At 23.3% G+C, this 12,425-nt stretch overlaps 1 protein-coding gene across 1 annotated transcript in view; it reads left to right on the forward strand.

Moving 5' to 3' along the window:
• The first annotated feature begins 341 nt into the window (after nt 1–341).
• The window catches only part of LOC122500669, a 36,295-nt gene continuing 24,211 nt past the window's right edge, over nt 342–12,425 (forward strand). Inside the window, exons 1-3 of the mRNA XM_043609714.1 lie at nt 342–689; nt 9,175–9,281; nt 9,739–9,870. Of these exons, the coding sequence (XP_043465649.1) occupies nt 9,261–9,281; nt 9,739–9,870 (153 nt within the window). The 5' untranslated portion in view covers nt 342–689; nt 9,175–9,260. The remainder of the gene's footprint in view (nt 690–9,174; nt 9,282–9,738; nt 9,871–12,425) is intronic.

Below are 12,425 nucleotides of genomic sequence, written 5' to 3' on the forward strand. Positions count from 1 at the left end.
ACTTTTATATGAATTTTATTCCATCAAAATACTAGCGAAAAGAAATTCTTTTATAATGGAAAAAAATTTGCTGGATCATGTAAACAGTTTCAAGTGTCAAAGAGAGAAAAAAAGAATAAAAAAAAAAAAAGAAAAGGACAATTTTTCCTTTGGTGAAGAATTTTTCCTCTGAAAAATAACAAAAGTGGAAGCGGTGTGACAGTTGGTTTGAGCTGTTAAATAAAGAAGGTAATAAAAAAATTTTTATAGACAGGAAGATCAAATCCGGATCGAGGCGCTTGTTTTTCAGGAGCATGAAGTGGAATCGATCCTGAAGGATAAAGGCGACGTCTCGCCGGACCCTGGCGAATATTCCCTGTCTGACTAGTACGTCTCTATTTTCACTGAAATCACATTGTGGAAGGGTGATTTTCCCCAACCAGTCGATGTTTTTACGAAAGCTTGTATGGCGACTGTGAGGGCGCCGTTCTGACGACGCTCACCAGTCGCCCCTGGACGCTTCGAAGGGGTAGAACCAATCATACGAACTAATTTTCAAAATTTCAATTCAAAAAGGCGATGTCCTTACGAAATTTTCCCTAACAAAAAAACAATCCCCTCTTGCCCCCCTGAAAAAAATATTTCGCCCCCTCAAAATCATGATATTCAGTGGATATTCCTTTTTACACGAAATTATCGCGAAGTCAAAGGTATAAAAAATTCTTTATAAATAAAATAGTGCGTCCTATTTGTTTATATATCCATAAATACCATATTAATTCTCAAACTAAAATTTATTTTTTTTCTCAACTTTTTTTTTAATTTCTCCCTTTTTTTCATTAAATGTGCAACAGTGTATGGTTTTAATTCCCTTTTTTCGAAAATTGAACCAAGTTGTAAAAAATTTGCCCTTTGGAAAAAGTTTCTCGAGTGTTTTTTCTGTAATAAATGCGTGAAAAATAATTTGAAAATAATTTTCATGTTAAAGTTATAATTATGTTTTGATTGTTGGGAAAAGTTTTCATTGAAGAAGTGGGTGTTTTTAATTTTTTTTTGGTGAAGGGTGAAAGTTTTGCCGACGGTTCATAAGACGGGAAACCTTAAAAAAAATAGAAGCAACTGGTGATTTACGCACGTGCTTAAATTACTCTGGGGAAAAAAGGTAATTTGCGTAGAAAGGAGAATTTGATTTCGGAGAAAATGAAGAAACTTTTTTTTTTTGAAGTTTTGGATTAAAATTAACTTTAGATTTGGTATAAGATAATTATATATGTAGTTTGTACTTTATGTTTCAAAAACATGAATTTGTAACTTTCGACAAATGAAATTTGCAATTTTTCCTTTAAATGAAATAAAAAAAAACGTTCTGATTAATTTTTTGGGTCAAAAAATAGTTTTATAGTCAAAAACTACTAATCAGTAGAAAACTATTAAAACTACAACAGTTTTGATGTTATTCTAGACGGTAACTACTTTTTTGGGTAAAAACTACTTTCTTAGTGAAAAAGTACTGAAACTCTTACAATTATCACTGATTTTTAGTCAAAAATTAATTTTTTTAGTTAAAAATTACTAAAACTAATACAATCTTGATTGATTTTCAGTAAAAAATTATCGTTTTAGTTAAAAATTATTATTTTAGTTAAAAAAATTTGTAATTAAGTTAAATACTACAAATTGGTGGTATAAAACAGATAAAACTACTTTTTTGAACTGATAATTAGTCAAAAATTACATTTTTTATTTAAAAATTACTAAAATTAGTACACTTTTCATTGATTTTTAGTCAAAAAATGTCGTTTTAGTTAAAAATTATTTTTTTAGTTAAAAAAAGTAGTAATTAAGTGAAATACTACAAGTCGGTAGTAGAAAACAGATAAAACTACTTTTTTGAACTGATAATTAGTCAAAAATTACTAAAATTAATACACTTTTGATTGATTTTTAGTCAAAAACTGTCTTTTTATTAAAAAATTATTTTTTTTTCAAAAACTAGTAATTAAGTTAAATACTACAAAATGGGTGGTAGAAAACAGATAAAACTACTTTTTTGAACTGATAATTAGTCAAAAATTACTTTTTTTAGTTAAAAATTACTCAAATTAATACACTTTTGATTGATTTTTAGTCAAAAACTGTCGTTTTATTAAAAAATAATTTTTTCGGTTAAATAATTTTGCTGGTTAAAAAATTAAGTTAAATAATACAAATCGGTGGTAGAAAGCAGATAAAACTACATTTTTGAGCTGATTTCTAGCCCAAAACTAATTTTTTTAGTTAAAAATTACTTAAACTAATACAATCTTGATTGATTTTTAGTCAAAAACTCTCTTTTTATTAAAAAAATTTTTTTTTTTGTTAAAAAAATAGTAATTAAGTTTTAAATACTACAAGACGGTGGTAGAAAACAGCTAAAACTACTTTTTTGAACTGATACTTAGTCAAAAATTACTTTTTTAGTTAAAAACTGGTTTGATAGTCAAAACCTACTAAAACTACTAGTTTACACAAATTTTTTCTAAAAACTGCCTTTTTAATTTAAAAATTAGTTTCTGTGTCAAAAAGTACTAGTTTTGACTGATTTTTATAGTCAAAAATTACTTTTCAGTAAAAAATTACTTTCTCAGTCAAAAACTGTTAAAAGTTGACTGATTCTCAGTCAAAGACGAATTGTTTTTTAAAACAAGTTTCCTTTCCAAAAAATACTACAGTTTTGACTGAATCTTAGTCAAAAAACTACTTTTTTAATATAAAAATTAGTTTCTTTTTATTCAAAAATGACTTTTTTTTGGTTAAAAACTACATTAAAATGAAAATCGAATTTTATTCTTTAAAAATTAATATCTAAGTCAATAACTGATACAGTTTTTACTAAAACCTCGTGAATTATTATATTTTTATAGTAAAAAACTACTTTTTTAGTCAAATCAGTTTTAACTGGTTCTTAGTCAAAAATGAAATTTCTTATTTAAAAATTATTTTTTTTTAGTCAAAAAAATATTACGCTCCTGAATTAAAAATGATTTTTTTCAAACCAGTTTCTATCTCAAAAACTACTACAGATTTGACTGAATTTTAATCAAAAACTGCTGTTTTAATTAAAGAACTAGTTTCTTAGTCAAAAATTACTGTTTTAGTGACAAAATGTTACAATTTTGACTAGTTTTTATAGTCAAAAACGAAATTTTTTTATTTAAAAACTGGTTTTTTTAGTCAAAAAATACTACAATTTTCAATCAAAAAAGATTTTTTTAAAACAAGTTTCTATTTTAAAAAATGCTACAGATTTGATTGCATTTTAGTCAAAAACTGCTATTTAATATAAAAATTAGTTTTTATAATTCAAAAAGGAATTTTTTTAGTTAAAAACTACTTTAAAATAAAAATCAAACTTCACTATTTAAAAACTAGTTTCTTAGTCAAGAATTGCTAAAGTTTTGACTGAGTCTTAGTGAACTATTATTTTTTTGTAGTAAAAAACTACATTCTTAGTAAAATTTACAAAAATTTACTCCGACTCTTTAGTTAAAAACTGCTTTTTTAATTAAAAAACTAGATTCTTAGTCAAAATGAACTATTTTAGCCAAAAAATGCTACAGTTTTGACTGATTTTTAGTCAAAAAAGGGAAATTTTTTATTTATTAAAACAAGTTTTTTTAGTGAAAAAATACTACAGTCTTGACTGATTTGTAATTAAAAAATGCGTTTTTGTCTGTGAAACTACTACAGTTTTCACTGAATCAAGGCAATTTTTATTTTTTTAGTTAGAAACTAAATTTTTAGTGAAAAACTACTATCTTAGTCAAAAAAATTACTACGGTTCAGACCGATTCTATAAAAAAAACTGCTCTTTTAATTTAAAAATCAATTTTCTGGTCAAAAAATATTTTCTTTGTCAAGGACTGATACAGTTTTGACTGATTCTTACTCAAAAATATTTTTTTTTAATTTTGATGCTAGTTTCTTATAGTCAAAAATTACTTTTTTAGTCCAAAACTTCTACAGTTGAACAAATTCTTAGTTAAAAATGCACTTTTTAATTTAATAAATAAGTAGTTTCCTAAAAAAAAGTAACTAATTTATTTGTTAAGAACACTATTTCAATTGAGGAAAGTTTATAATGTATGATTTAGTAATCCTAACAAATGAATTATACTTATATAATTAATTATCTCTATTACCAATACGCAGTTCCCGACTAAGAATTAATTATTCTATAAAGTTCTCAACGTTCAATTCAATGGAATTTATTTATTTCTTCTTCAAATTAAATTTTTATTACAATAATTTTGCGTCACTTATTAAAAAAATATTATTAATTATTAGTTTCTAAATTTAAAATTTATACATTCATTTTTTATTGCAATCAGTAATTTCTAAAAATAGTTTTACTTTTAATAAAAAATATTTCAATCATTTGAACGTTCTAAACTTGTGGGTCATAACAATTAGTCAATAATTTATTTAATAAACAATAATTGGCAGTATTCGATTATAGGAAAAGTTGGCTTATTCAGATTTAGAGAACACAATTTTTAATTCTGATAATAAATAATATTTTATTCCGAAAAATTCTGAAAATTATAATTGAATTACAAATTTGGGAAAAGTTGGAAAAAATTGAAAAACATTTATTTCCCTAAAGATTCAAACGTTCAAATGAAAAAATTTTTTTTACAATATTTTAAAATATTCCAATATTAAAAAATTAATATATATTGACGGACTTGGAGAATATTATAATTGAATATTTATTTACCACCCAGGTGCGAAAAGTTGGTCGGGCCATGGTCGCGCCGACCAAGTGGATAGTCGTGCCGACCTTGGCAGCCAAAGGTCGGCCGAACTAGCGAATTGTAACACCCGCCATCCAGTGGCTGACATGGTCGGGCCGACTATGGTTGCCAAAGTCGGGCCGACCAGGGGTGCCAAAGTTTTCCCGACCATGAGAAAGAAGGTCGGCTTCATTTTGGCAACCATGGTCGTGCCGACCTTGGCAGCCAATAGTCGGCCGACCGTTTGCAAAAAATTATTAACTTTACAATTAACAGATATTAAGTGATATCTTAATATTCATTATTTATTTATTTATTTATCGCATTCATCTTAACACTAGACGCAATCTTATACATAAATACAAATTAAAATTTCTAACGCTCGCAGGGATCGAACTCGCAACCTAACGCACCGAAGTCTAACACGCTAACCATTACGCTACGCTTACATGAAAGCCTAAGAACAAAAATGAATTTATAAGCTGCAATTTAAAAAAAGAAATTTGTAATTCATAACGATTAATAAATCAGATAACGTTTATTAGTTTTTGTTTAATCCATTTTAGCTAAAATAATTAACACAAAAACTTTTAATTTCTACCATGGCAGTATAGAAATGTTTTTTAAGATGGTCGGGCCAACCGTGGCCAGAGTCGGCCCGACCAACAGAAATTAGGTTTTTTACACTCTGGCTGCCATAGTTTTACCGACCATCGGCCCGACTGAGGCCAGAGTCGGCCCGACCAACAGAAATTAGGTTTTTTAAACTCTGGCTGCCATAGTTTTACCGACCATCGGCCCGACTCAGGCCAGAGTCGGCCCGACCAACAGAAATTAGGTTTTTTACACTCTGGCTGCCATAGTTTTACCGACCATCGGCCCGACTGAGGCCAGAGTCGGCCCGACCAACAGAAATTAGGTTTTTTAAACTCTGGCTGCCATAGTTTTACCGACCATCGGCCCGACTCAGGCCAGAGTCGGCCCGACCAACTAAAATTAGGTTCTCTAAACTCTGGCACCCATAGTCGGCCCAACCTTGGGTGGAAACAGTAACCAAAGTCGGCCCGACTTTGGCTGCCGACCTATTGGCAGCCATAGATGGGCCGACCTGGGCCCGACCTGCCAACTCTGGCGGCCGACCAAAATTCGCACCTGGGCACCTAAAAATTAATTTTTTAATTATAAAAATCATATTTTGTACCTAATAATATTCAAATTAAAAAAGAAATAAAAATATTGGCTTTCTTATTTTGAACGATCGAAAAAGTGGAAAAAAAATTCTATATGGTTTAAAAAAAATAATTTTTTATAGGTATTATTTTCGAATTGAAAAAAATATTAAGATTTCTGAAAAAAATTTTAAAATTAAAATTATGCTATCAAAATCAAAAGAAAAATATGAAATGACGAAATTATAACAGTATTGCAAAGAACGATTTAATGATGAAATAAACAAAATTATGTCATTGCAATGAAATTACTGATGTATAAATTTATTATTCATGACGTAAATTTTGAATTAATAATAATCAAGTGAATGATAATGGACTTAAGTCTATATTGCGCAATGTGCTTTTCAATTTTCAGTATAATCCCTTTTTCTCCTTTTTATAATCAACCCGTCAATTTTTTTCTGCCTTTTCCTTTAAATAATCTTTCGTCATCGTCTTATTATAACTTTTTCTGGTAATTAATTTCATCATTAAGGACATTTTATACATATTATAAGTAAATTTAACTAAATTAAGTTAAATTAATTATATAATTTAATTTAATTTAGTTACATTTATTTGAAAATGAAAATTTCTTTTTAAAGAAAAAAAAGTGAATAAATCATAGTAACAATAATAAACTATTCACATTTTCCTTCAAAATTTCTTTTGGTTCTATTTTTGATTCGCATTTGAAAAAAAAATTTACAACGATAATGGGGAAAATTACAGCAAAAGGCAATAACCCAATTGGATCTCATTCCTGAGGGAAAAACCCTGTTCCATCTTTTGCAATTGTTACTTCATTTTTAAGTAGGTCAATTTTTATCCGGAACTATTTTCAACATAGCTCTATTCTCAGTCACAATTTCAATGTAAATTTTGAAAAGAAAAATGTTTTTTTTTTTACTTTTATTTTTCGAGAGAAAAATTGTTGATTGGAAAAATTTTTTAGTTGTTGCTCTTATTTACTTAAGTTATTATTTCGTCTGACAATTTAATATTATAATTTAATTTTATCTCAAACTCTATAAATTTGAAGACAAATTTTTTTAATTTCTATTTTTGGCAGAAAAATTTTCTATTCAAAAAATTTTTAATTATTACTGTTATATTTATTCGAATAATTATTTATTCAAACAATTTAATACTATAAGTTAATTTTGTCTCAAAATTCTCTAAATTTGAAAATTTTTTTTTTTATTTCTATTTTAGAAAGAAATTTTCTATTCAAACAATTTAATATTATAAATTAATTTTGCCTCAAAAAACCCTCTAAATTTGAAAAAAAAAATTTTTTCATTTCTATTTTAGAAAGAAATTTTTTATTCAAAAAAACTTATTAGTTGTTACTTTTATTTATTCGAATTATTATTTATTCAAACAGTTTAATATTATAAATTAATTTCATCTCAAAACTCTCTAAATTTGAAGAAAATTTTTTTAATTTCTATTTTAGAAAGAAAATTTTTTCATTCAAAAATTTATTAGTTGTTACTTTAATTTATTCGAATTATTATTTATTCAAACAATTTATTATTATAAATTAATTTTGTCTCAAAAAACTCTAAATTTGAAAACAAAATTTTTTTATTTCTATTTTAGAAAGACATTTTTTATTCAAAAAAACTTATTAGTTGTTACTTTTATTTATTCGAATTATTATTTATTCAAACAGTTTAATATTCTATATTAATTTTATCTCAATACTCTCTAAATTTGAAGAAAATTTTTTTAATTTCTATTTTAGAAAGAAAATTTTTTCATTCAAAAATTTATTAGTTGCTACTTTTATTTATTCGAATTATTATTTATTCAAACAATTTATTATTATAAATTAATTTTGTCTCAAAAAACTCTAAATTTGAAAACAAATTTTTTTTATTTCTATTTTAGAAAGAAATTTTTTATTCAAAAAAACTTATTAGTTGTTACTTTTATTTATTCAAATTATTATTCATTCAAACAATTTAATATTCTAAATTAATTTTATCTCAAAACTCTCTAAAGAAGAAAATTTTTTTAATTTCTATTTTAGAAAGAAAATTTTTTCATTCAAAAATTTATTAGTTGTTACTTTAATTTATTCGAATTATTATTTTTTCAAACAATTTATTATTATAAATTAATTTTGTCTCAAACTCTCTAAATTTGAAGACAAATTTTTTTTAATTTCTATTTTTGACAGAAAAATGTTTAATTCGAAAAATTTATTAGTTGCTACTTTTATTTATTCGAATTATTATTTATTCAAACAGTTTAATATTCTAAATTAATTTTATCTCAAAACTCTCTTAATTTGAAATTTTTGTTACTTCTATTTTAGAAAAAAAAATTTAAATTCAAAAAATTTATTAATTGTTACTTTTATTTATTCAAATTATTATTTATTCAAACAATTTAATATTCTAAATTAATTTTATCTCAAAACTCTCTAAATTTGAAAAAAAATTTTTTAATTTCTATTTTAGAAAGAAAAATTTTTAATTCAAAAAATTTATTAGTTGTTACTTTTATTTATTCGAATTATTATTTATTCAAACAATTTAATATTGTAAATTAATTTCATCTCAAACTCTCTAAATTTGAATTGTAGTAAAATTTACTAATTTTTTTCAATTACTAACTGATTAAAATTTTTGAATACTAATTTACTAATTTAAAAGCAAAAAGTAAGTCACTTATTCAAATTAATAAGCATTTTTATTTTTTACTAATTTAAATTTAGAGAAAAATATATTTAATTAACATATTGAAATATATATTAATATTATTATTGCAATATTTGTTCAATATCAATAAACACTTTACAGTATACAAAAGCGAATGTTTCTATAATAATCACCTCATTGTTCTATTCAAATAAATTTTGTTCAATTTAAACTCTAACAAAAAACCGCCATTAAAATTTGTATTAACTGTTTAAAAATTTGATTTCAAATATAAAAAGAAGATTTTTATTTTATGATGTAAAAAACATATAAATTTGATACAAATTTTATCACTACAGGGAGGGGGAGTATATATGGAAAAACGAATTACAAGAAATATCGATGAAAGAAGTTAATGCATATTTCAATTTAAATTTTTGCAATATCACAGAATATTCGCTTTTCATATCTATACTATATGTATATATTAAAAAAAATTTAAATGTGTATATAAAAATTGCATTATGGTAAAATGTGTAATAAAATTATCTTTTTCAGACGATCTATTCAAACATGAAAGAAAGGATAAAAATCTATTGAAATGTTGCGTATCTGATATAAAAATTTCAGAAGTGGGATTTAAGATGAATCGTGATAATGAGGAAGTGAGTTTTAAATTCTCATTAAAAGAGAAATTTTTTATTTATCAAAAATTATAATAAGAACTAGTTCAGGAGTTTTGTATCTCCTGAAATTTTATCATTGAAAAACTTTCAAATATAATTTAAATTATTTTGTATTTTTTTTTGAAAATAAGAATTTATTTTAAATATTAATAATACTATATTTTTTTTCTAAATTTGATTTAAAAAATAATTGAATTAAAATAATAATTAAAAGTAACAAATTCTTCTACACTTTTTAATTGCTGAACTTGTTTACTGTTTTAAAGATAAAAATTCAAAAATTAGAGGAGAAAACAATTAAGATGTTTTTTTTAGTACCTCGTTTTCTGACTTGAGAAATATTTGCCCAGCTTTTTTGTTGGTTGTATAGTTCGTTAAATTCCAATTTAAGTTATGGGGTAGAGTAAGTATTATTTGAGTCTTGTTAAACTTGCAGCAAAAAGCAGTCTCCCAAACTCTCTGTGGCGCATTGCAGAAAGAAGCTAATTGCAAATGTTTGGTACTTTCTGTACTCATTTACGGATGTCTTGCTGCCGTTACGTGGTGTCGTTGCGCAAATGTCACCAAGGTCTCTATCCCTCTCTCTCTCTTAATTTCTATTGTTATTAACAAATAACATTTCTCCTTTATTTTCCATTTCAGGGAAATTTTATTTTTCACTTTTATCCACTATTGTACTTTAAACACTAGGTATTAACAAACGTATCAAAACCCTCACAGTATCTAAATTAATTTAAATCACAGTTCAATTCAATTCAATTCAATTCAATTCAATTTTAAGAATTTTCAATTATTCATAAATTCTTTAATTAAATATACAATTAGAACATAAAAACTTAAAATAAAAAAAATTAAATTAAACTTTTTCAAAAAAAAAAATTAATTTCAAAATTCAATTATTTCTAAAAATTCACGCTATATTGCTTTTAATATTCAATTATTATTATCTAAAGTTTTAACTGAAATTCTTTTTTAAATGTATTTTTATTAGAAAATTCTAAGCTAGAATTCAATTATTTAAATACAAAAATAAATAATTTATTGAATAATTGAATGTTTCTTAAAATTCAATTCTCATAAAGAAGTTTATAAACAAATTTTTAAATAATTGAATTCTTTTGACGAATTTTAATAAAATTTTTAAGAATAATAATTACATTTTTCGAGAAATTCCATTAAAATATTGTATTAAAAATAATTGAAATTCTACGATGAGTTTTATTATTTGTGAAAATAAAAATTGAATTCCTAAAAAGAAATTTATAAACAATTTGTAAATAATTGAATTCTTGTGAAATTTTTATTAATTATAAAAATAATTAAAGGTTTTCCTGGATTTTAGTATAAAATTTTTGAAAATAATTAAATTTCAGAGAAGAATTTTATTATTTATGAAAATAATTAAAATTTTGTCAAGAATTGAAACACATTTTTTTAAATAATTGAATTTCAGAGAAAAATTTTATTATTTATAAAGATAATTGAAATTTCTATGAGAAATTATTATTATGTATTTGTATTATTTTCAAATAATTTTTAAAAATACAATTTTTAATATTTTTTTGAAAAAATTCTTTCAGAATTTTCAAATTTATTTGTTTATAATTCAACTTTACAAAATTTCAATATTTCATAAATTCTTCAATAAAATATAATTATATTTGAAAACTAAAAATAAATTAAAAACTAAAAATCCACAAATTAAACTTTCTCAAAACAATTAATTCCACAGAATTGTTAGTTAAAAAATAAAGAATTCAGATTTTCAAGAATTTCAAATTCAAACCTTTTCAAAATTCAATTATTTATAAAAATTGACGCTATATTGCTCTTAATATTCAATTATTATCTAAAATTTTAACTAAAATCCATTTTTAAATCAATTTTTATTAGAAAATTCTACTAGAATTCAAATGATATAAATTCAAAAATAAATCATTTATTGAATAATTAAATGTTTCTAAAAATTGAATCCTCATAAAGAATTTTATCAATAAATTTTAAAATAATTGAATTCTTTCGACGAATTTTAATAAAATTTAAAAAAAAAAAAAAATTACATTTTTCGAGGAATTTGACTAAAATTGTATTAAAATTAATTGAATCTTTGTAAAAAATTTTATTGCGTTTATGAAAATAATTAAATTCCTAAAAAGAATTTTATTATTTAAGAAAATAATTGAATTTCTAATTTTCTATGAAATTCTAATATTTTTGATAATAATTAAATGTTTGCGTAGAATTTTATCAAAATTTTTTTAAAAATTATATTGGATTTTTTTTTGTAAAATTTTATTAAAATAGTAAATGTTGAAAATAATTAAATTGTCGAAAATTTTTGAAAGTAATTGAAATTTTGACAAGAATTTTATTAAAATTATTAAAAATAATTGAATTTTGGAGAAGAATGTTATTATTTATTATAAAGATAATTGAAATTTTTTCCAGAATTTTTTTGAAATTTATGAAAATAATTCAATATTTATTGGGAAGAAATTGATAAAAAAATTTGTAAATAATTGAATTCCTGTGAAATTTTTATTATTGTATGAAAATAATTAATGGTTTGCGTAGAATTTTATCAAAATGTTTTTTTAAATAATTGAATTCGTTTGGAAAAATTTATTAAAATAATAGATATCAAAAAATGATTGAATTGAGGAATATTTTTGAAAATAATTGAAATTTTGCCAAGAATTTGATAAAAATTTATTGAAAATAATAATTGAATTCCCCAGAAGAATATTATAATTATTTCTAAAGATAATTGAAATTTTGACGAGTATTTTTAAAAACTTTTGAACATACATAATTGAATTTCTGCGAAGAATTTTATTATACTTTATGAAAATAATTGAATTTCTACAATCATTTCTAATTTCGCTAAAATTCTCCAAATTATATCGTACAATTTACCAACTTTTCGTATTTACTCAATCAAATTACGGACTTTACGGACTTTAAGTAAATTTACGTACCTTTACGGGATTTACGGACCTAGTTCGAGTCCTGAATATTATTTAGTACATTTTCTTGACGCTCTCCAAAGAAGAGACAAGATTTTTAGGTTATGTTTGTGTTATTTTTACCTTTCTTTACAATTTTCTGTGTTTAATTTTGAGT

Source organism: Leptopilina heterotoma, unplaced genomic scaffold (genome assembly GCF_015476425.1).
Source record: "Leptopilina heterotoma isolate Lh14 unplaced genomic scaffold, ASM1547642v1 Lhet_19, whole genome shotgun sequence".
Lineage (NCBI taxonomy): Eukaryota > Metazoa > Arthropoda > Insecta > Hymenoptera > Figitidae > Leptopilina > Leptopilina heterotoma.